The sequence below is a fragment of the Pavona decussata genome, unplaced genomic scaffold, assembly GCF_977016875.1.
Source record: "Pavona decussata unplaced genomic scaffold, jaPavDecu1.1 SCAFFOLD_128, whole genome shotgun sequence".
Taxonomy (NCBI): domain Eukaryota; kingdom Metazoa; phylum Cnidaria; class Anthozoa; order Scleractinia; family Agariciidae; genus Pavona; species Pavona decussata.
Genome location: NW_028145542.1, coordinates 2,008,305 through 2,031,844, shown reverse-complemented (window position 1 = coordinate 2,031,844; position 23,540 = coordinate 2,008,305). Strand labels below are relative to the sequence as shown.

Here is a 23,540-nt window from a genome sequence, read left to right as displayed (position 1 = left end):
TCGCTCTTTTCTTTTTTTTAATGTCATCTAGGCGAAGTCACGGAGCAAAGTATTCCTGGGTGAGTATTCGAGGTCAACGTTTCTGCAATGGTTGCTACCATTTGTTGCGACAATTTTTTTCCTTTTTGAAATCTGCATCTTTTGGCAGAGTTTGTGTGTGTAGGTGTTTGCGTAGCCTAACATGATTTTGTTTACTCTTCTGCGCTCTGTGATTGGTTTAGAAATCTGTCGCCACTTTCTCAACCAATTAGAACTGACCAAGAACAGTATGTGACTCGCTTCAGTTGCTTGCACCCGTTTTCCAGCGCTTGGCGCCAGTTACAACTACTTGTCAGTAAGTTTACATTGATTCACTGTGTTATTTACGTCGGTTGAGAGTCGCAGTAGTACTTAACTTGGTTTTTAGTTTACCACATGTACACTTACGGAAACCGCTCTTTACGTCTGATCTCCTTAAATATTTGGTAGACCATTCATCGCGCCATATAAAACTGCGCCGGCCCGGAAATGTGCCCACTTGTTGCACAAGTCTGGTCGACTGCGTTTCAAAGGTCTAACTGTCTGAAAAAGTTTATGGTTTCCGATTCTTGATATTGAGATATGATACGGTAAGTCAAGGTTAAGAAGAACATTAAACTTTCTACAATAGTCCTCCACTCCCTAATCCCCCCCTTCCCCCTCTTTAAAACCCTTCCTTTCTCCAAGACGTGCTGAAATACAGTATGCGGATTGCAACGTTTCAAAGATGGACGAAGGGAGAGATAAGGAAGTATTTTCTTCCCCGCTGTAACCTGTCGCCAATGCAAAGCTCTTTCTCTCCTTAGAGAGTAAGCAAAACTATCTGTTCCAATTCATTGGAACCCTTGAGTAACGCTTACGCTTTTTGAGTTCTAAGATTTAGCTCGAGAACAATATGTTTTTGTCCAATTATAGGCACTCGACCAAGTGTTTCAAGTATTTCCTATATTATATCGTTACGGTATTTTCAGAACGTGTTTTATTCACTGATTTTCTCTTACAGCTGTAGATCTTGTTGATGTTTCATCTCTTTACTTTCACAGCTTCTGACACATTCCCAGAGCCGGAACTGGTCACTCATTATATTGTCCTCGGGAAAAATTTGTAGGCTTGTTTTGAGGCAAAGTAAGCGAGCACATTTTAGACGCAATATTCAACACAAAACCTTCAAAATAATCCCAGGCCTTATCTAGCGTAGATTGGAATGATATTTGTTAGGGTATTTCAATGTGATTAGAATTTATGTTTACAACAGAGTAGTTTTTGGCTCAGTACACGTGCTTTAGTCAAATTCACTTTCCGTGCGCCCTATTAAAGTGTCACTTGTGGAAAAGGGGGCACTCTTCTGTACACTGAGATTTCTGATTCAAGGCTTTAACTTTGGCGATCACGTTTCGGGTCGGGATCATATGCGGGATGAACAGTTCTTGTTTATCCCGCGGCTCATCAAACAATAGCACTGAAGTGCTACTGCGCATACGTTCATCACATATCATAGCATCTCATATCTCAAGATTTTTTTGCGAGGTTTATGACTATGTAAGAAAGGAAGGACAGGTCTTAGGAAGGGCTAATGAAATCAAAAAAGAAAATTGAGGATAATCACCCATTTTCCCCGAGACAATAAAGCTTCAATTTGGAAAAAAAAAATGCCATACGTTGTTGAGTATTGTAACGCTTTGTCGAATTATTATTGTTTAATTATCTCTGAAAAAAAAGCGGTTACCCCCAATTTTCCTTTTTGATTTCAATATCCCGTGCTAAGATCTGCTTTTGCTGCATAGTCATTAACGGCACAAAAAAATACTACATTTTTAGGAGGCGCCGTCCTTAAGAGATGTTTTAAAGTATTTGTTTTCTGATCATTTACGATAAAGCCAACTTGTGGTCACAGTATATCGGCTCTAAAATCCATGGCAAATCGCTCTGCCGATAACGCAATACTCCCTGTTTCCTTTTGTACTTAACCAGTGGCTCAAAATATCATGTAAAGTCTATTTTCAGCTGCATTTTCTCATAGAAGATGAAGCAATATTTAGTTTTAGTTATCGGTTGCTACAAACTTTGTATCTTTCATATTATGCCGTAATTGTTTTCTTGTTTGATTTGCCGCTCTTTTATCAGTCATCATCTACATACAGACTGTTTACATCCTTTATTGTATTTTTATCATGGGTGGTAATTAGGAAAGCCCAAAACCTTTCACCACCCCAATACGTACATGTCCAAGTTCACCATGACACTCAACAACAATATCTGCCTCGTTCTCAGGCCTCTCTCTTTTTCATGTGCTTCCAATCAAGCCTCATGCCTCTGTTTTTCCACTCTTCCCAAGAAAGTACCTGGGAACGAGGCAAATTAAATAGTACAATTTGATTGGTTAGCTTAGACGACCGAATATCTCGTGCACATTAACCTTCAAAGCCGTTTTTTCTATGTTCCAAAGATTATGAAAATTTGATTGACCGAAAGTTGATGATGTAAGAACATTTTACTCGTTGCTTTCATTATTCCAGCATGAACTTCTCACTTCCCTACATTTAGTTCCACGTTTTAACAAAAATTTAATGCGTCAGAAAATCGCACATTTATGTTTGTGTCTAACTACGCGAATATCTTGACTTGAAGTCTCCTACTTTCGATTAATACGGATGAAGGACAAACGTGAATAATTTATCGCGGTTTATCCGGTTTTGTCAATTACGTCTTAAGACCAAACAATTAAAGGTTGTACATCCGAATGTCATGGCAACGTTTAAAGTCGCTTGCTAGAAGAGGGTGGGACAAAAAGGTGATTACGTAAGAACCGGACCAGCGAACAAGAAATGTAGAATAATGACGTTTCAGTATAAGTGTAACTTCCTAAGAAGTTTCTAATTATAACACGTTCCAGATCTTCAACGACGTATCCGCGTTGAATAGTCTGAAGAATTGTACTTCGCCAGACAGAGCTAGCACAAAACAAGCTAAGTGAAAGCGCAAGAGATTTGTACGGGGCATTTGTCGCCTTTTTAACTTTAAGCTTTTGACTTTTATTAACTTTTTTTTAATCCAATAACAGAGACAAACAAACCTTCTCCTTTCTATGATTATTTAAGATTAGGTTATCATTTATGTTGATCGTCTTCCGATGATCATTGATTAATTGCCACATTGATTCTTCGATTTAGAGGTAATTAGACAGTATCCTGTCTGAGTTTTCAAAACGTATTCAAGAATTTTTAACAGCCATTTTGTTCTGTGGTACAGTAGCTGTCGAATAAACCGATGAAATAAATTTTAAAACCACGCAGTTTCCCTGGAAAAATAATTACATTTTTGACGATGATTTAAGAAACATCTGACAACATGGAAATTAGCCGAGCGAAACTTTGATCGATTTTTTGCGGGACGCTCTTTCTACGATCAGCTCTACAGCTGTTTTATTAATGAAAACGCTGTGAAAACTAAGAGAAAAAATCAGCAATAGTATGTGTCCGATAAATTCTCTTTCTGTTATTTAGTTTCTTCATTGTTTTGACATAACACTCTTGAAAGCTCAATATTCTGATAGTTCTCGGTCGTTACCGATGTGTCTCGTTATATAGTCAAATACTACCAAATATAGAATTGAATTAGATAAAAATTATTCCAACAGAAAAGCACAACAGTAGCGTCGGGAGAAGGGTTGGCAGGATTACAAAGAAAGAAGTGGATTACAGTTCATCAAAATTTGAAGTTCGGGATAGGTGGAGCAAAATCAAAACTGGCAGTCTAATGTTAAAGCTTTGAAACTTTTAGCGGTTATTAGTTACATCTCTTTTATAGTTTATATATCTTTGCTTTAGCCTCTTTCAATTGGCTATTTTTCTTCAAGTTTTAGGATTTCTAAAAGAAGCTGCTGGTCTTATTTATAGAAAACTTCGTAATATATCAGTCAGCCAAACTGGACACTGTTCCTTTAATATGTAGATCAACATAGTTCAAACATTCCGACCCCTTGTTTCAGCGACTTTACCGCCGTCTAACGCACTGTTAAAAAGGTTTGGCTATAAACTGCATTCCATAACACGTTTGCGTCATTGAGTTTCGTGCCAGTGATTTTATGCGGTTTTGTTGAGTTTCAGCGAAATGTATACATTACAAACCACTAACTTTTGTTGGAGCGGTAATCGAAATATTGATGCGTTACAAACCCACGGTTTAAAGATGAAAGACCAAAACACAGAAAAAATATAGTCTTGTCTGGGTTTATGGTAATCAAAAGTTTACCGAGATAAAATACCTGTAAATGATTTTCACTTGTCTTGAGAAGTTTTTATCAGTAGAAATTAATGGAGCAATGACTTCAGTGGCTGGAAATTCGCAGTCAATTTCTAGTCGTTTGGTGATTGTTTCCTAAAAGCTATTGTTCTACGCAAAAGGTGTAAAAAGCCTTCGTTTTTCTGACGGAAGTCACGTAATTCTACAGTTTTCGTTCTTTTGGAAATAGTTACTTGTTATGATACCAAAAAAGGAATGGTATACAACAAAGACTGTTTCTGGAGTTTACTAGAATTTCTACCATTTTGAGCACGTATAGTATCTTTCGTAATCTCTTCCTCGGAGGTATTGTAATACGTGGAAATTGGAGGGACAATATTGTCAAATACCCCCTGATTTTATCACAAAAGAAGCGCAATATGCAATATCGAAAAACAAAGATTTTTAGCGCTTGGAGGGCAATATACCAAGGGCAAGAGTTAATTATAACCAAATGCTTTACAAGAGTGCTGTTAGTTTGATTCTAACCGAGAAGGGCCACACACTCGACATTTAAGCTCCGAAAAGGAAGACGTTTACGAGCGTAGGGAGTGAGTTTTCTGTACTCACCGAGGATAAACGAAGATAGTGGACGACGGTTTACGATGAAGATAGCCATAATAGGCGCTGGGGTAAGCGGTTTAGCTTCCATAAAATGCTGCTTGGAGGAGGGTCTCGAGCCAGTTTGTTTTGAGAAAAGCGCTGGTATCGGCGGCCTGTGGAAATTTTCTGAGGTTGAGGATTCGAGCGTAAACAATGGCTCGGTTTACGAGTCAACCGTTATTAACACCAGTAAAGAGATGACCTGCTTCTCGGATTTCCCCGCGCCGAAGCATTTCCCGCCCTTCATGCCTCACGGCCATGTCGTGGAATACCTTCAAATGTACGCTGGGCATTTTAATTTGCTTCAGTACATTCGCTTTAAAAGCACCGTACTTGAAATAAGCCGTACCCCGGACCATAGGAAAACAGGCCAATGGAGGGTTCGCCACCAGGATGTGAACGGAAACGTGGCAGAGCACATTTTTGACGCTGTTATGATTTGCAACGGTCACCTGTCAAAGCCATTCTTTCCGGTGTTTAAAGGGCTTGATGGCTTCCAGGGGCAAAAGCTTCACAGTCATGCGTACAAGAGCTATCGCGGATATGAAGGAAAAGTGGTTCTCGTGATAGGTAAGTGAATAGTTAGCATCAGAAAGTGTTGCGACAAAGCGAGTCATTATGTTGCTATCAACCACCACAAAAAAATGACTTCAAAATTACTGATCCAACCAGTATCTTGAAATGATGCAGCTCCCCACGTCTTCCTCTTGTTAAGTGGCAAAGGCATGTATTCTTTCAGTGAGTGGAAAGTCAAAGCTTCGACTCCTACTGGTAACTCGCGGTTTTCAGTTCTTAGCTTTATACTCTTGACGAATTAAATACATTGACTTATCACTTCGTTATCGGCCAGGTTTTAACTAATAACAACAAACATTTTCTGACCACGCGGATGTGCCTTCTACAGACTGCAGGCAGTTTTTTTTTTACCAAACAATTGTCGCCGGTTGTAAGTCTTTCCGATTGGTTCACAAAGGAGAAATACTTGCATTTTCACGACTTTTCCTTCTTTATAGCGTTATTAACGAGGCTCGTAATTTCGAAGCCTATTGTGTCATTATGCAAATCCCATTTTAAAGTTGTATAATTAGTAACATGGCGTTTCAGCGGAAGGGAAGCTAGAGATGACTTTGTTTTGATACAAACCCTTCTTCTTTCACGATATGGTTAAAACACGAAAAGCACAAAAAGGTTGGTTCCAGGAAAACAAAGTGGACTTAAGTTTCACTTCAAATCAAAGACTCATTAAGCACACGTTTCCTCTACCAATTCACTAATTCGGAAAAACCTCAGATATAATATCACCATTAACAAATCCAATATTCTCTCAAATTAGCTTTGTCGTTCTCAAACAAGCTAATTGTACTTTAAGTAAAAAGGATCACTTCAAACACTAAACCAAATCTTGGACGCAAGTTTATCAGTACAAAATTTTCTCGAAAATGGTGCTTTTCATTAAATCCAGTGTTATATTCTAAGGCAGAACCATTATTGACCAATCCAACCACATTCCTTACTAAAACCTTCAATCGTAGTTTTACTTGCCATTTTGTTGTATTGAACTTTTTCATCCTGCAAATCATGGCCAGCTCTGTAGAAACTCGAGTTTCTAAATGAAATCCTAAAGTGTGACGATTCGGATGAAAAAGGTAAAGTCTTCTGTCAAACTTAACAATGATCAGTGATCTTTAGATAAATGCTCGATAGCAAGAACTTTCAAACTTTGGAGCTGTATTGTGCAACAATTTTTTTGGGCCGTTTATTCTATAGTTTGGTTCTAACATTTAGAGGCCTTAAGGTGACTGCACTGTCAGGCGAAGCTGCAATTTTACTGTACGGCTTAGCAGGAGCTGGAAAAACGACACGAAAAGTTTGAACTGAGAAATGAAAGATTGAGTATCTTCATTTCAAATATTGAACAAGATCGAGGTTGATCGTTTAGTTTCTTGTCTGTATCTTGGAAACAGGACATTAGCCTCGAACGAACAATGACTGCATTAAGAGGTCAGGATTGAGCAAATTCTTGAATAGAAAGCAGTGATTTAAGATACTGGACTTCTGGCACGTCCGCTAATTTGCTTTCCTTTTTGTCGTGCGAAAAGTTCGCGGTTAATATGCCAAGAAAATTTTTTTCCACACGTGGAGGTCATCAGCCTCGATGAAATCTATCGAAAAACAAATTAACTGATCATAATTTCTATCGTAGTAGTGCGGTTAACAGGCATATTAAGTAGAAAAATATCGACCAATATAAAAGCGAAAATTTGAGTGCTTTTGGAATTCGGCTGCAATTCGTCTAAGTACGCTTTTAAAGTACTCAAAAATTAACTGAGTAATTTAGAGATCACCAGTTACAACTAGGCAATTTTTAAAGTCTTTAAACTGTAATAAATTGTATTCTAAAGGATGCAAGCTAGTAATTATCGAGTCCTCTTTGAAGATGGCTTAATATGACCTGCAAGTTCAAGGCAAAATATAACTTCAGTGTGAATTTAGGTCGCGGACTCTTGTTTGCAATCAGTCGGTCAAACAGACTGAAGAAAGACTAAAGAAACTTTTCCACAGTATTTCTTTGTTTTATTGTTGCTGTCTCTGAGAGTAGAGCTCTTTCCCTAAGCAAGATGAAACCAGCAAAGGAAGTCATTCTCATCGCGCGGAGCGGCCGGGGTTCTTTAAAAAAAATTCGCCAAAACTTTCAAATTTAACAGATTGAGGAGCGTTCACGATTTACGTCTTTAAAACATCCATTATTCTTAAGAGAGATTTCCCACGTAAAAGCACAACTAAAGATCCGTTAGCGAGGTTTAATAATTTTTTACGATCCGGAAAAAAAATCAGGATTCCACAAAAATTTACTTAACCATTTCAAATTACTAATTGAATGTCACTAATTCCAGACATTTGCAACAAGAAAACCCGCAAAAAAACCTGTATTGCTTCAGATCAGGTTCAGCATTTATGTTGTGAAAGTTTAGTATTTCGCCAACAATTGTTATTGTTCTATTGCATAAATGAGCCGAATACCTGCAGGTCATAGATTTCTTCTTGATGTGACAAGAAGAGTAAAAAAAAAAACAAAAAACTTTTCTCTTTCACTCTAGATAGTAACCTGGAAACTGGAAGACAATCTCAGCTTCTTTTAAGCGTTCGTGTGGGCAGTCTTATAACAAGACATGTTTTAAACGCTTTGTTACCCATTCACCTGTGTAGTGCATCAGCGGCAGAAACCCAAAATCTTGAGTCGAAATTTGGCGATTGTAATAGGAGAGCTGAGTTTTATTTCGCTATTGCAGCAGAAAAATAAAGCAGGCGCCTCTTTATTCGGTATTCTTTTGGCATTAAGACGCAGCGGCAAAATGCCCAATTCCTTTCGAACCTGAATATCAATGCACATCGATGTTTCGCAATTTGAGGAAATACAAAGAATGTGTTTTGTTTTTTAAAAGAAGTCTTCCTTGCATACTTTAATGATATGCTAAGTCATGTGTCCGCAGTATACAGTTCACCCACGTTTTCTTTCCTACACAAAACGTAGGGGCTCTCAAGGGATACTTTTCGGACCTAGCGAAAAGTCGCCCAATATTCCTAATTCGCCGAAAAATTTCATGCCTTACGATGTTCACATCCGGCCAATGACAGTAGTGGAAGTAATGCATTTAAGCAAAGAACCAATCAAACCTCGCAGTTAAGGCGTGCGACTTGCGCCATGCGTGAAATCACGCAGAAGCCAACTCATCGTTGTTTTCAGTCTTCTCTCTGATTGGCTGACAAAAGCATGTTTATGCTGATTGGTTAGCTTTAAATAGAGGGCTCATCACTCGTACCTCTGTGAAGGGGAGGTGGTGTAGTTAGCAGTTAGCGCGCCACATTGGACCTAACATCTTAAGGCGGGCTAACTCCTAGTTGCTTCCTGCCACAGAAACCGGGTTGAGGTCCAGCTCACCTGTGGGTCGTCTTTACCTACCTGTATAAAAGCCAAAAATATAACAGGGTTTGTATGGGGTGCTGGATTCTCAACTATCAGTTAAAATTGAAGCCATTTCCCAGCTATCTGTTAATTTTGACGGGCGTGCTTTGCGGTTTTGTATAGTATCCACGGTGTCCCTCTCATTAGCCGAGCTGTGTCGAGTATCGTCCGAAGATTTCCGGAACAGTTTCGAGTGAGGAGCCCCAAGTTATCTTTGTTAACAACTAACCCTCCAGAGTTACTGGCAAGCTTTTTTCAAGCCGAAATTCCCACTTAACTCGGGCAAAGTTTAGCCATCTTAGCTAACAGTTTTCTTAACGTTTCTCAGCTATTAGTTAAAAAATCTTCCATTTCTCAGGTGACAGTCAAAATTATGGCCAATTCTCAGGTATCAGTTAACCTCATACAGACCCTGTTGGAAACAAAGCGACAATACTCCAATGGTTTGAACAGCCCTTACTGTTTTTCCACAGAATTGAGTGTCAAAGACCAATTTAAATCTCTGGTCAGTCGCAATAAACGCAAACAACATAGACAAACCTCATTTCGAAGCAACAACAAGCAATGAAGCTAACAGTCGGTTTAAGTTTTCCTCGGCTTCTAATTTGTTGAAAAGTGGCGCGATTTTTTACTCGCCAACCACAAAACACAGTAAAACAAACTTAAACACTCCATAGAGCGTTTTCACTTCGCGTGAGAAAAGGCATGGCGGCCAAATTGGTGTACGTCACAAAAGGAAATTATTGAAAACCTACTGTTCTAGCACACCAACATATCGGCTGTGACGTCAAAAGAAAATGCTCCATTGGACAACAGCCGATAGTATGTCTTCTATTTCCAGTACACACTCAGGGAATTTCAACATTCACTGATGCAAACAAATATCCATCTGGACTCAAACAAACTGCCAATACCTAAAGCTTAAGGGCAATATTACTTAAATTTTAATACTGAACTGACAAAACTTTTGATCGCCAAAACTATTCTCTTTTCAGGCCTTGGTAACTCTGCCGCAGACATTGCCGTTGAGCTAAGTCGCCACGCCTCCCAAGTTTACCTTAGCACTCATAGAGGGGCCTGGGTGATTTCCCGCCTCGAAAAGCGCGGGTTGCCATGGGACCAGAAAGTGGAAACGAGGTTCTTTCAAGATCTTCCCACCAAGATAAAAGAATGGTTGGCACGGCGAGGTGCTCAGAAAAGATTCGACCACGAAACATACGGGCTTCTCCCGCGGCACGGAATTCTGAACGCCCCTACAGTCATCAGCGACGACCTCCCACTTCGTATTGCCACCGGGACTGTTAATCTGAAACCCGGCGTATCCTATTTTACCAAGACAGGAGTTGTGTTCTCCGACGGAACTAAGGTGGATAACTTGGACGCAGTCATATCATGCACGGGATATGATATCGGTTTTGAGTTCATAAAGGATAAATATATCCTACCGGTTGAAGACAACAACGTGGCGCTTTACAATCAAGTGTTCCCACCCCACCACCCCAAGCCAACCCTTGCTGTAGTGGGTCTGATCCAGTCCTCCGGTGCATTTTTTCCCGCGGCAGAGCTGCAGGCGCGGTGGGTGACGCGCGTGTTCAAGGGCTTGGCCAGGTTACCCAGCAGAGAAGTTATGCTTCATGACATTGGACTGGAGAAAAAGATGCTCAGAGAAGTGTTTTTCGCCTCAAGGCGACTCACTATCCAGGTGCGAACATGGATTTAATTTAAACCAAAATCACTGCAAGGCATGGCACTAAGGCCAGAAAGGGGTTTCTTGACCGATTTTAAAATAACAGTACTACAATTTAGGCTTCCTTCACGCAAGGGCTAGAAGTGCCTTTCCCTTTAATGGCAGTGCCGGCCTTCAATCTGGTTCGTGTATTTTGTCACAAGACACTCGACAACAGAAAGTAGCAACATAGTTTTTTTGCATTGTTTAGTCCTTTTTGATCTTTCATCAGTCGACGACTCTGTCGACCAATTTGTAAAATCCAACTTGTCTGCTCATTATCTAGCTAATTTATTAATTGATCTTTACCATGAAAATTAATAGACCAATTACGATATAAGAAAATTCTAGCTTGGCTAGTAGGCTCAGGGGAATAAAACAAAAGAAATTAATTATTCACCTCTGAGCCTTAATGTAATAGGCCATTTCCGAGTTGCTTTGATCCTCATTATGAAAGCGAGGCTAAGTGCAAAGCTTTTCATGTGAAAATTAGCTTTGTTTGCATATGAATGAAAACTGATTTTCATATGAAAAACTTTACACTTAGTCTCGCTTTCATAATGAGGTTCAAAGCAACTCGGAAATGGCCCATTTCTGTTGTTGCATCCCCCTAGGCCCCGTAGCCAAGTTGGTCTATTTGATCTACTAATAGATACACCTAATCATTTTGTCTAGAATGTTTCGTTCTTTGGTTGACTACTGTAAAAAAAATTCAATGATACCACTAATAATTCTTTATCACAAAAATTCATTAGATGATCTACAAACACATATAGTCAGTATTTTATCTATATTCTGCGAGCTCTTTCCAAGCAACCATTGGGTTTCTCTCAAATCAGATATACTAACGTCCGTTGTACAATCTTCCAATTTTTTTCTGCTCTAGTCTTCCTTGGAACATCTCTCTTTGTAAAAACATATCTCTGAATCTTTCCTACCCATGAATAAGCTATGTATACAATCATTTGTTCCAAACAGAAGACACTATAAGAGCCATTTCTTGTTGCTTACTCCGCAGGTATCCAGCATTCCGTACAAGGACCGGATGGCAGAGTTGGTCGGCTGCAAACCAAACCTCAGAATGCTCTTTTTCAGGGACCCTCTCCTAGCCCTCAAGTGCTATTTTGGACCCTGTTGTGCAGCCCAGTACCGCTTAATGGGACCCGGAGCGTGGGCAGGAGCCAAACAAGTCATAGAAGAAACATACAGCAACAATATGTTCCCAAATGTTGAGAAGAGAAGAAATCAAACAACTGGAACCAATAATCAGATCCTCGTACAGCTGTTGAAGTTGGTGTGTTTGTTTGCTACTGTAGCCACCCTTAGAGAATTGTGCCAGGATCTGAACGTTGAATGGGACGCAGTCTGGGGGTGGCTGCGAGCGGGACGATGAACTGTGATACCCGCGGGATCAAACACGCTATGAGGACTCGTAACTCAGTCTTCTCACGCTGGGAAGAGAACACCCCAGATGCACAAGAACAGTACAAGATTAGAATGTATTGGGAAACGGGTCACGGACGCTGTGAGAGATGAAACAGAACTGTGCTTAGAGGCCACTTTGAATATATTTTTGCGAACTGACATTCTGCAAGAGAAAACGATTATGTGGCTACCTTGACGTTTCCGAAATTAAACTATTATTTTTGAACCGCAGCCGATAGCTCATTCGAAACGGATTGACATTATGTATATTTTTTTAATGTTTATAGATCTCTGGACAATTAAGAAACGTAAAAGTTCCGTTTCGACACATCTGGGCAGCTACATAACAAAGAAGAGCATCACACAGCTCATGCAGAAGATTGTTTCACGCTTATTATATTAGAATCATACATTGTACAGGACGCCTGCATCCGTTGCTGTAAAAAAATAGATCCACGGCTCAAATTTGACGGCATTCAGTTACGTTTTGAGAAACTTAAAGCAAAAGCACAAATACAATACAAGAACGTAGAAATAAATAGCATTAGATTTCATTCACAGCATAAAGTGAAAACCACCTTATACAACATTAGCAAAACCGCAGGAAAGTGCTGCTCAGTAGCTTTAATTCATTGAATGGTCGCAGACTTAAGCTTCACTGAGCCAATTTGTACAGCATAATTAACAGCGTCAGAGAAAATAAAGGCAATGCTTTTATGATTTTATCCACCAACTCAAAGTCAAAAGAGGTGAAATCACATTTACGTTAATTTAGTTCTGAGAGTAAAACATTCAAAACCGTCACTTGCATACGTAACAGATTAGTGTCGAGGGATAACAGCAAAATACAGAGTACCTCATAATAATCTCGAGCGGTGAACAAAATGTTCCACAACTGTAACAAAAAAACTGACTAGCAAGGGGTGCAAGTTACATGTATAACAATTATATAAGGTACCAAGTAGATGGCAGCCTTTTATCCTAAGATAGCAGGAACGGACACTGGTATTCTCTATTGAGCAACACTGCTATTAGTAAGTAGCTTTAAATGCGTTTTTGAGTTCAGTATTTTCCACATAGAAATCACTATTATTACGAGAATAAAGTTTTATTTAAATCGCGATAAGGCGTTTTCGTTTTATTTGGTAAGCCATTCTCACGGGAAACGCAAAACGAATATTTCGCACGATTAACTAAATAGAAAAACTAATAAGTTTATTACTTCAGACTCTGTGAACACGACTTACTTGTCCCTAGGAAGGGGAGGGTCAGAGCATCCGCAGGGTCACCCCTTGATCGCCAAGACACGTGTCCCAAACTTCAAAGCCCTCATTGGTCAGTTCATGAATGACGTCACTCAGTGTTTTTTCACTTGTTCCTGGTGAAAAAATAATTTGAGAACTGAATAGATTTTATTTAACCCTGCCTAAATGATGACACGGAAAATATATCTTGGAAGAAATCGAATTTGCAGACAAAGGTATCATTGCCATGTAACATAAGGGAACTTTAGCAGCGACAACGGCAACACTAACGAAACCGTCACCTGAAAATATAACTTTGCTACTTCGCGAGTCAAGTCGTTCAACTTTTTACGGAAACGGCGAACTACCCAGGAACCAAACTGGTAAGAGTGGCGTTCAAGTTAAGAAAATAAAAAATTCACGGTGTTGACGTTCTCCACAAAACCTTGAATTTAATCATTTCACGTTTTGAAGAGGACGGCAAAGAAATGTATCAAAATCTAAAACGCACGTGCAGAGCGATTGTTTTTGCTTATTAAACCTATTAGGTGCGGGTACACTGGCCATTTTACCCTTGGGTAAATCGCTCTTACCCACGGGGAAGCAACTTTTTGTGTGTAACCGACATTCCCAGAGTGAAATTGCCTTGGGGAAATTTCCATGGATACGTCAAAAAGAACAAAAGAATTTCCCATGACAGTTCCAGAGATAAGGTCTATGTGTTAAGGAGAACCCAAAGCGGCTCAACCAATCACGGGAAAGTGAAATGTACGTAGAAATCACGTGTTGTTTACGTGCTGTGCGCCAAGTCCTACCCGCTACCGCGGTTGATTTTCAAGCGTTTCTGTAAGTAATAGTTATACGTTTAAATGTGTTTCAAATGTAAAAGGGAACTTTATAAACTCGTTTTGAAAGCTACAGATTTCTTGTACAAATTCATGGCAGCATTTAATTGCTGTAGGTTTCGCTAGTCCCATCATTAATCAACATGATCGGTAGCACGCCATAAACTAACAGCTACTCGCTTGTCGACCGGAAAAGCCTCTCGCATCCTGGTGTTTTGATGTTCCAGGTATGAGCCTACAAGCTGGCAGATAAATTCAAAACTGCCTCGAGACACGCGAAAGTTCTTTTTCCACCAGAGGTTCAGATTCCTTTCGTTCAAAAGTCGCTGAAGCCAATTTTGTGGTCGCGGAAACGCCCAAGCTCGTCTACGTTGGCTAACGACGATTCAACGTCTTCTTAAATAAAAAAGTAAAAAGTGCAATCTCTGGAAAAACGATATTTGTCGTTGGCGTCGACGTTCTCTTCTTAAAATAATTTGCTGAACTACTTAACCTATTTGAAGTGGAAGTTGTAATAAAAGCAGCAGAATTAACGAAAACATTTCACGGTTCGTGTCATCCATGTTTGCATTTATCAATGTTTCCCGCCAAATCGGGTAAAGCTTTACTGTTCCCCTCGGGCAATTTATCAGCGTGTAACCGCAAGCATGAAATCGATCAAAACCCAGAGTAATCCCAACCCAAGCTATTTACCCGAGGGGAGCTTTGGGGAAGAGCTGTAGTGTAACCGCACCTATTGTTTTGCGGCGTTGTCGTTGCCGTCGCCGTCGTTGTTACTTAAATCGGTTCTAGGTCGTCAGTACAAAGACAGCTTTTCGGTTAAAGATGATTTTTGCAGCGTATGATTTTATTAACAGTATTCCTCCAAGAAAAACGTTCACTTAAGTGAAAATTGAAGCTTTTAATATAATCGTTACAGTTTTGTGCTTCTTGAAATCCCTTCAACTAAGTTTTCAGAATTAACTGATTACAAATAACTGGAATTACAAAAGATAAATCTCTCCAGAAAATATCTATCTCTTTTTATTCTGCAAAAATTCGATGCTGCCAAGCGAAAACCGCCAGTTCGCAAAACATATGAAACTCCCGTAATTTTTTTAAGCTATATGGTTGACTTGATACCAAGTTGATGACGACGGTTAAATGAAAAGTCTTGTCTTCATGAATCTTGGAATTTACGGTTTCTGACACAAATGGAGTTATCGGTGAGATGCTAGTCTTTCAAGTTTTAATGTTATCAATACGCAAACATACATGCACGCAGCATGGATACTTAAATTGAAAAGGTAACTGACTGTGAAGGCCTGGGGCAAGCTACGGATTCGCCAAAAAGTGGAATTGCCGCGAGAGTAGACTGCAAGCAGTCACTTTCTGGATAGTCGAGAGGTGTCGCGAAATAGCCGAGCGCGAAAAAACTGGACTCTCTCTTTTATTTCTCCCCGCTCCAGTCTCGAGCACCCTCTCGACTAACCAGAAAGGGACTGCTTGCAGTCTCCCGCGAGAGCTAAAGCTACACAAGGGAGTTATATACATTGTGCAAATACTCAAACGTTACTACAATCGCTGTAGATAGTAGAACTGCATTCTACAACTTGTGTCAAAGGGGAACCTTGATACTTGAAATTTTGCGACAACAAATTTTCACGTTATTGTTGAGTTTTGTATTATTGCAAAATCTTTGTGAAGTGAAAATGTCACTTATTTATTAGCGGACAGATTCAGCAAGTTCACCAAATTCGCAAACATTTAGTGTCGAAACATATCACCCATCCAAATTGAGTTACGAATACAATTTCCAGAATTAAACGTAAGGTATGTTACACTTTGTAGTGTTTCGCACAACTTGGGAGACAACGACTTTGACTTTGCGAGAGGAAAACAGTGAAATTTTTAAAGATGTACACAAGATAACCCTGCCCTTACATTACTTGTCACGCAAAGCCATTGCGTGACAACTTGCACAAGACACCACACAGTGCAACACTACAAATCACACCAGTGTCTACCTGGTGTGACAAGTGTAAAAGCACATCCTCCTCCACCTGCTCCTGTCAGTTTGGAGTGCATACCATATTTGGCTGTCACGTGACATATCTGGTCCAATGAGCTGTGACTAACTCCTAGCGTCACAAGCAGCTGATGATTCAGGTCAATAAGTTTCTGTTGGCAGAGAGAAGAAAAAGAAAGAAGCTCAGAATCTTGTGATTTTCTTTGTTTTAGAAAAGGCACAGTTTAACAAGATTTGTACTTTTAAAGGTAATTTCAGTAGTTTTCCATTTAATTGTAAGGATAGAAAATTGGTCAGGTCCCTGAAAACAGGTATACATGTGTCATGTAAAAGTGATTTTTGGAAATTATCAATAAAAACCAACATTGTTTCAATCCTTGAGTGCCTTGTTGTCTATAAATGGTATTTAACATTAATAGCATGCCAGCTTGTATACATCCTGTAATTTGTTCAACCATGTCATTAAAGATTCAAAAGTTTAAATCCAAACGTGGATAAAAGAGAAGAACATTTTGCAGGACTTGGAACAAAGTTTAAACTTTAGGGTTCCAGGTTTTTCTCGAAGGAGTCCATATGCAGGAACAGAGAAGAGACACATGGATCAAGAAGTCTGTTGGTGGGAGAGCACTTGACCATTTGAAGGGGTGCGTGGAATAAGGCCCTAGGTGACTTTTGATGTAAGGTCAAATTCTCCTTTTGTTTCACAAGCAAATACAATGAAATTTGGAAGGAGAATCGAGCTATTTATCAGAAGTCACTCAGGGCTTTTTTCCAGGCAGCCCTTCATTTAGTAATTTAATTATTTGTTGAGCACTGAAATCCAGGTTTGTGGCGTAAAAGAAATTTATCACTTGGATTCAGTTGATGGCAGAAGCAATTAGATTATAATTTACTGGCCTGTTCAGCACATCAATAGGCTATTTCCGAGTTGCAGTGAACCTCATTTTGAAAGCGAGGCTAAGTGCAAAACTTTTCATATGAAAATTTAGTTTTGTTTGCATATGAATGAAAACTAATTTTCATGACAAAAACTTTGCACTTAGCCTCGAATTCATAATGAGGTTGAAGGCAACTCGGAAACGGCCTATTGAGGAAGATTTGGTAATCTGTACATCTGCTTTCTGCAATTTATAGAGAGGGTAAGGCTCCTAGAATATATGTTAAACAGTGATTGCAGTGGTAACCTGTCTCAAGCATATCCTTTCCTGAAATATCTAGACAGAAATCCTGGGGTGGGGGGGGGGGGGGGTATTACTTGCTACGCCTTTGTTAGACCTGGCCTCTAAAAATCATATCCATTTTCAGACCTCGTTTCTAGAATCCATACCCGTTTTCAGACCAAAATGGTTAAAATTTGTACCCTACTTCACACCAAAACAACTTAAAAACCATACCCTTTGGGGCTGCATATGCCTATATAGTTTATATAGGGGAGTAGCCCTCTTCCCCCGGACCGAAGTGAACTTGCATCAAACAAAGTAAGACAAAAGGAAATTACACACTCACCTCTAGCACACAGTAGTGCTCCTGATTCTCTGTGTCACCATCTTTTTCCTCAGCTGCTTATCAAAATGAATGGAACAATATTACTCTTCTTGGGAACTGGACAATACTGTTTTAGTCAATGAACTGCATGCAAAAATACTCTCTCATGACCTTTAAATTTTCAAGAACATTTTGGTGTCAAAAAGTCATAGAAATCTGTCAAATATTGACACTCTTAGGGATTAAAGGGTTAAGGCCTTATTCCATGCACCCCTTCATTTTGCTTTCTTTCAGAAAATGAATGCATTTTTAATGATGCTGCCTACTGTTAGTAACTGGACATTTTTAGAGGCCTGAGCTCTAAAGTTCTTTATCAGGAGAATAACACGGCAAGATTTTTCCATTTTTTTAAATGACGTTATTCAGGGTTAAACTACAAGATATGACTACAAAGTTATATGGTGAGAAAAAAAAGTACACATGGTGATTTAAAAATACTGGTCTGCTGACTATTAAAGCTCAGATTGTGAATTACACTTACCTTGAGCCTGATAAAGTTTCTCTAGGCAAGCACAGCTCTCCTCTGCAATAGCACCAATGGCATCAAACAGAGGATTATAAATGGATGGGAGCTGTTACAGAATGATATACAATGTATAGTGTTTATTCATTTAACCACTGACCATAAAAATAAATCAGAGTATTGTGTAAACAAACTTAAAAAGAGAGCAAAAGTTGATACATGCAAGACATGACTGTCACCTGATCAGACACACCATATTAATAATTAAAAAACACTTGACGCATTCATGAAAACAAGATTTAAATTAAACTGTAAGACAGCAATTTTATTTTAATACTTGAAAACAAAACTCTTTCCTCTTCATTGTCATGAAAATATTATTTCGCCAAAATTTCCATTGTGTAACTTTCTGGACAAACATGTAAGTGTGTTTGAAAAAGATACACGTACCATACCATAAATTATGGCAATATCTTTAAGGGAGGGGTTAGGAGCCACCTTACTTTTTCCAAATTTAAGGGGGTCCAGGTGGCCATGAACCTCTAGCTCCTGCAATATTTTTTTACACTCTACAAAAAGTTGCATTTAAACGTGCTGATTATGGTCCTATAATATAAAATGGCGGTCACCAAGCTCGGTTTTGAGTTATAACCACAAAAGGCTAAAATTGTGGGTGGGGGGCTTGTTATTTCGAAACAACTGACCATAACTTGTTCACCAATGATTTGGCATTTCTTTGACACCATTATATTGTATTATCAACTGATAAAGAGTGGAACTAATGATCCATCAAATTGAAAGTGCTGCGAAGTGCAGGAAACGGTTGTGAGCCTCCTTAGGCTTCCATCAAGCTTAACTAGAACGACTGTTGAACAAGCAGTTCACTCATTTCATTTGAAGGATGCAAATGAAGATTTTGCCTTGGAATCCAGATTTCTCTAAATTTACTTCGACTACTTTGGCACAAAGACTTGTTATTGGGTCAGAAATATTAAATTTAATGTAGTTCCATGTTATGGTCACTTGTGATTTAATTAAGGACGGTGCCTACTAATAGCGAACTATTTTTGCACGGTTTTTCACTATGCGGGAAAAGCAGATCTTGGTAGCGGGTATTGAAATCCAAAAAGAAAATTGGGGGTAACCACGCATTTTTTAGAGATAACTAAGCAACAATTATTCTAAAAAGCAGCAAAATACAAAGCAATGTATGGTGCTTTTTTCCAAATTAAAGATTTATTATCTCTGAAAAATGTATGGTTACCCCCAATTTTCTCTTTGGATACCAAAATCACTTGCTAAGTTCTGCTTTCTCCGCATAGTTTTAAAGCGCGCAAAAATATCTGTGTAATAGTAGGCACCACCCATAGGAAACCCGAGTATCTCCAGATGCGCAGAACGTATGCGCAGTAACAATAGTAGGCACCGTCCTTAAGGGCTTGAATTTGCCCAGTTAGCTAATTAAGGGCTTATCCTAAAAACTGAATCAACTGAAGTACAATCTCTTTTCTTCTCTATTTAAAGCTAAGCAAACATTCTGACGTGATGACAAGTCTCAATGTAGGCCAAAAGTAGAGTGTTTTTTGAGAAAATTGGATTTTAAAGGTGAAATCGCCACTTGCGTCCTTTTTTCTAGGAGTCTCTTCAATTGTTTGTTTCAGTGAAGGTGGCAAACCTGCTGATATCTTTCTCTGAGACCTGACACCAACTCCTTTGTACTACGAGGAACTTTTGTATTAGTTACAACAATCTTTAGTTGAGGAAATCTGTGGAATAACAGTCATTAATTGGAGACATCAGTGCTGCATATCAATACTCTTAATTTTTTTTTATAACATTACTAATAGTTTGTATTTCAGCTGAAGGTTTAAAGACACTTGGTTCTACTACATGTAGCAACTGCAGTATGGTTCAGTCATTTTTAAGCTAGTTCTTTTAGATGGCATAAACATTTTTAAAGCTCACAATTCAGCTTTAGCTATGACTGCCATCTATTTAGCTCAGGCAGTTGACCATTATAGGCGTCAGCCTCAGGCAGTGTAAGCAGGGAGCACTACATGTAAGTGAGAGGTGACAATATTACAATAATTTTTATATTAAGTAGACATACACATAGATCTGTTGTTGGCTTATAAAACATCAAGTGATTGTTTAATAGATATTTAATGAAATTTACCTTGTTAAATGGTTGATGTTGCCATCTTGGAATGTAAGAACTCCTCCTAATAATAGAAAAAAAAAATAGAAAGAACTTTACCAAAGTGCCAAAGGAATCTCTTGTTGTTTCAAGTACCAGTTAGATAACACATGAACTTGAAACCTGGCGCTTAACCTTACACGGTGCAATTCTATGTGACATGTATTAGGCCCGTCCTGGAATACGCCAGTCCTGTATTCCATCGTTCTCTACCAAACTACATTAGTGTAGATTTGGAACGGATCCAAAGAAGGGCATTCAGAATCATCTATCCTGACCTGTCATATAGTGTAGCACTAGAAACAGTTGGCCTACCGAAACTTCATGAGAGGAGAGAAAAGATTTCAATCGATCTGTTTGACGAGATCGTCTGTAACCCCACCCACAGTCTCCATAGCCTCCTCCCTGAAAGGAAGAGTTGTAAATATGCACTGAGACGCAAAAATGATTTCACTCTCCCCCTATGTAAGACCGAGCGTTTGAAGAACAGTTTTATTTTTAGCCATGTATATAAGATGTAGATATTTTCTCTTTTCCCCTTTGTTGTTATATTTTAGCCAGGTTTTTAAGATGTAGATAATTTTCTTTTTTCTCTTTGTTATTATTATCTCTTTGTAAATTCCCGTAATTCAGCTTATGGCTGCAATGGTTATAATAAAGTATCTATCTATCTATCTATCTATCTATCTATCTACACGGACACCTGTTCTTTTGAATAAATCTAGTTATCATCCACAGCAATTATTTTATTACAAATGGTTAATAATACAGTCATGTACTTTCTACCTTAAACTTATACTTTCTTAATACGGCCAAAGTTACTGGTCTATCACACAATTCAAGAGGCTGAAAAGCTATGAGACAACTTCACAGAAAAGAAGAAAAGGTGGGGGAGGTGGACCCAGGGAGAGGGGGGGGGGGGGGTGTGACAAACTTCAACTCATCCCTGCATCCACTGAAGAAATAGTTACATCTGTTTACAATGTAATTAACCCTTTTGACTAGCTTTCCTATGTTCTTAATGCACAAAAGAAGTCATTTGGTAGAAAACTGGACGGTGGTTATCCGAAGATCACACTCATTAATTAAAAATTGATGTCAGTTCCTGGATTTTTTGACAATGGAATTAACAACTAAGAAGAAAGTTATGGGCCAGGGGGAGGGGTGGAGTTGGAGGGTATCATGGCCGTTCTAAAATCCATTGGGTGAGATTCAGACTTTTTCTTACTGTTCCTATGTCATTATATTATAAGCCAACTTTTATAACAGCAACCAGGATTATCCTTTCTCTTTTAATACCTTCCAAACTACATGTAAGAAGAACTACATATTAACAGCGGAGAATTACGTAAAAAAAATAATTTTATCAACTTCTACCCACCATATGTGCAAACAGAGTTGTCAATACCAGATGGCTTTCCATGGATAAGCTTTTCAGCTTCTAAGCTCCATCTACAAATCAATGCCAGGTCTTGAGCAGACAGTGGAACATCCCTTTGATAAGCATCAGTTACAGAGGCATTAGAGCCCCCAGGGCAGGTGGCTGAGGCAACAGTTTGTGCTTGAGACAACAGAATCTTCCCTGTGGCTGCTAGAAGTGCTGTGGACAGGCAAACACAGTATGCAGCTGATGACCCAAGACCAGCTCCGACTGGAATTGTAGTGTTAACTTCAACTGAGAAGGAATGAATGCTGTGTTTTGTGGATGAAATATTCAAGTAAATATTAAAATCATTTAGCAGGATTTTATTTGACTTTCTACCCCTTAAGAGTGTCAAATTAAAGGCAAAATAATAATACAACATAAACAGCATAATTTGTACAAAAGTTCTGGTTCTTGAGATGAAAGCAAACAGTCAAATAAATCTCACCTTTTGAGATCTTCCACAATTCTTCCCAACAGGAACACAAAGACCGTTATAGCATCTTTGATAAGCTTCTTGTCAACTTCCTTGATCTCACAATGATCCACAAACTTACTGAACAACTTCCTCCCTTCTTGTGTGCAACAGGACAAATCTGTGCCTTGTGTACATGAAAAAAGAGAGACCAATCTGAATGGTATCCAGTCATTTTGCTACCAGGGAGACTTGCCACAAGCCACCTCATTTGACAACTGTCATCTTAGCAATATTAAAAACGGTTGACACTAAAGAACTTCTTTAGCGTTACCCTGGGACATGCCGTAAAATACTCCATGAATCACGTAGTATTTTGTCACATAAAACACACTTCTTTCTTGTCTTTACCACACTTCTTCTGGGATCAAATATGGTCGTCAGATGGATACCATATTTGATACCAGAAAAAGTGTGGTAAAGACAAGAAAGAAGTGTGTTTCATGGCACAAAATACTCCACAATTCACGGTCAGCAGGAATATTTTGCAGCATGTCCTAGGGTCTTTGCCTCTGTCTGCTATTTTGAATAGTTCTAAGATCCTGGAAAGGAGATTGGCTGGAGATCAGTGAGATATTTAACCATAATTCTAATAAATTAAATGGTTTACTGGAAAATTGTGCAAACAGTTTTTGACTCGAACTCTATGGTGATCCTGTAAAAGACTTTGCCCTGTATACATGTATGTTCCACCACATTTGAGGAAGATAAGCCAGGATGTCCACACATAGCTATAGCTATAGTGTATTTGCAGTATGTTCAACCATATCTATCCATACCCACTGTTTGTTTATGAGGGATAGTATGAGAGTAGTGCATTTATATTAATTTTAATACATGGGGCTGAGCTAAAAAATGTCTGAAATCCTACCCACTCTTCACCGTATAAACAATTAACTAAAAACAAACCAATTAGCCTTGTGGCATCTCTATACAGCTCAGATGGTTTCCATCTACAAGTGGTGTTGAAGCTCATCAGATGGAGAGTGACAAGGTCATCTGCTTGTGATTGTAATTTTAATATAGTCCTTAAACCAATCGCGGTTGCAACAGCTTTCTGTGGAAGATATAAAACGGGAGAGAGCACTGATTATTTTGGCAGCGCGCGCGCTACATAAGCTTGTTCGCAACAGTTGAGAGAAAGATTATTTCTACGGTCAGAAAATTTGCATACCTTCCCGTAAACGACTGCATGTTCTCCGTGAAGGATAATCTTTCCCGGTGCCGAGACTTTAATGGAAAGGCAATCCATCTACTCTGCAATATACAAGTAAGCTAAGAAGAACGAGTAACATCAAGTACAAAAGTCGCCGCCATCTTACA

At 39.0% G+C, this 23,540-nt stretch overlaps 2 protein-coding genes across 8 annotated transcripts in view; one reads left to right on the top strand and one right to left on the bottom strand.

Moving 5' to 3' along the window:
- Positions 1-23,540, bottom strand: part of LOC146468905 (mevalonate kinase-like) — a 50,529-nt gene extending 26,989 nt beyond the window's left edge. For 2 of the 7 annotated variants that reach the window (XR_014867349.1, XR_014867348.1), the window contains exons 1-11: positions 23,392-23,540; positions 23,127-23,274; positions 22,191-22,344; positions 21,701-22,011; positions 20,299-20,344; positions 19,798-19,888; positions 18,141-18,231; positions 17,621-17,676; positions 16,113-16,266; positions 13,265-13,395; positions 8,724-8,859 (exon numbers count right to left, since the gene is read on the bottom strand). Coding sequence is in view for 5 of the 7 variants with exons in the window: in XM_085124025.1 (XP_084980151.1) it covers positions 13,286-13,395; positions 16,113-16,266; positions 17,621-17,676; positions 18,141-18,231; positions 19,798-19,888; positions 20,299-20,344; positions 21,701-22,011; positions 22,191-22,344; positions 23,127-23,274; positions 23,392-23,469 (1,239 nt within the window). In the remaining 2 variants the exon portion in view is untranslated. Of the gene's footprint in view, positions 1-8,078; positions 8,860-11,920; positions 12,116-13,264; positions 13,396-16,112; positions 16,267-17,620; positions 17,677-18,140; positions 18,232-19,797; positions 19,889-20,298; positions 20,345-21,700; positions 22,012-22,190; positions 22,345-23,126; positions 23,275-23,391 lie in introns of those variants that run through there. The other 5 variants (XM_085124024.1, XM_085124023.1, XM_085124022.1 and 2 more) reach the window with 5 other exon arrangements.
- On the top strand, positions 4,222-11,985 carry LOC146468906 (dimethylaniline monooxygenase [N-oxide-forming] 2-like). The gene is made up of 3 exons (XM_085124014.1): positions 4,222-5,472; positions 9,862-10,568; positions 11,611-11,985. Exons 1-3 carry the CDS (start codon positions 4,905-4,907, stop codon positions 11,983-11,985), a joined length of 1,650 nt encoding a protein of 549 aa, XP_084980140.1. The 5' UTR covers positions 4,222-4,904.

Coding starts and splice junctions, on each gene's coding strand:
- LOC146468906 (XM_085124014.1), top strand. CDS start 4,905: ATGAAGATAGCCATAATAGGCGCTGGGGTAAGCGGTTTAGCTTCCATA. Junction 5,473..9,861: donor AAAAGTGGTTCTCGTGATAG/GTAAGTGAATAG, acceptor TTCTCTTTTCAG/GCCTTGGTAACTCTGCCGCA. Junction 10,569..11,610: donor CAAGGCGACTCACTATCCAG/GTGCGAACATGG, acceptor CTTACTCCGCAG/GTATCCAGCATTCCGTACAA.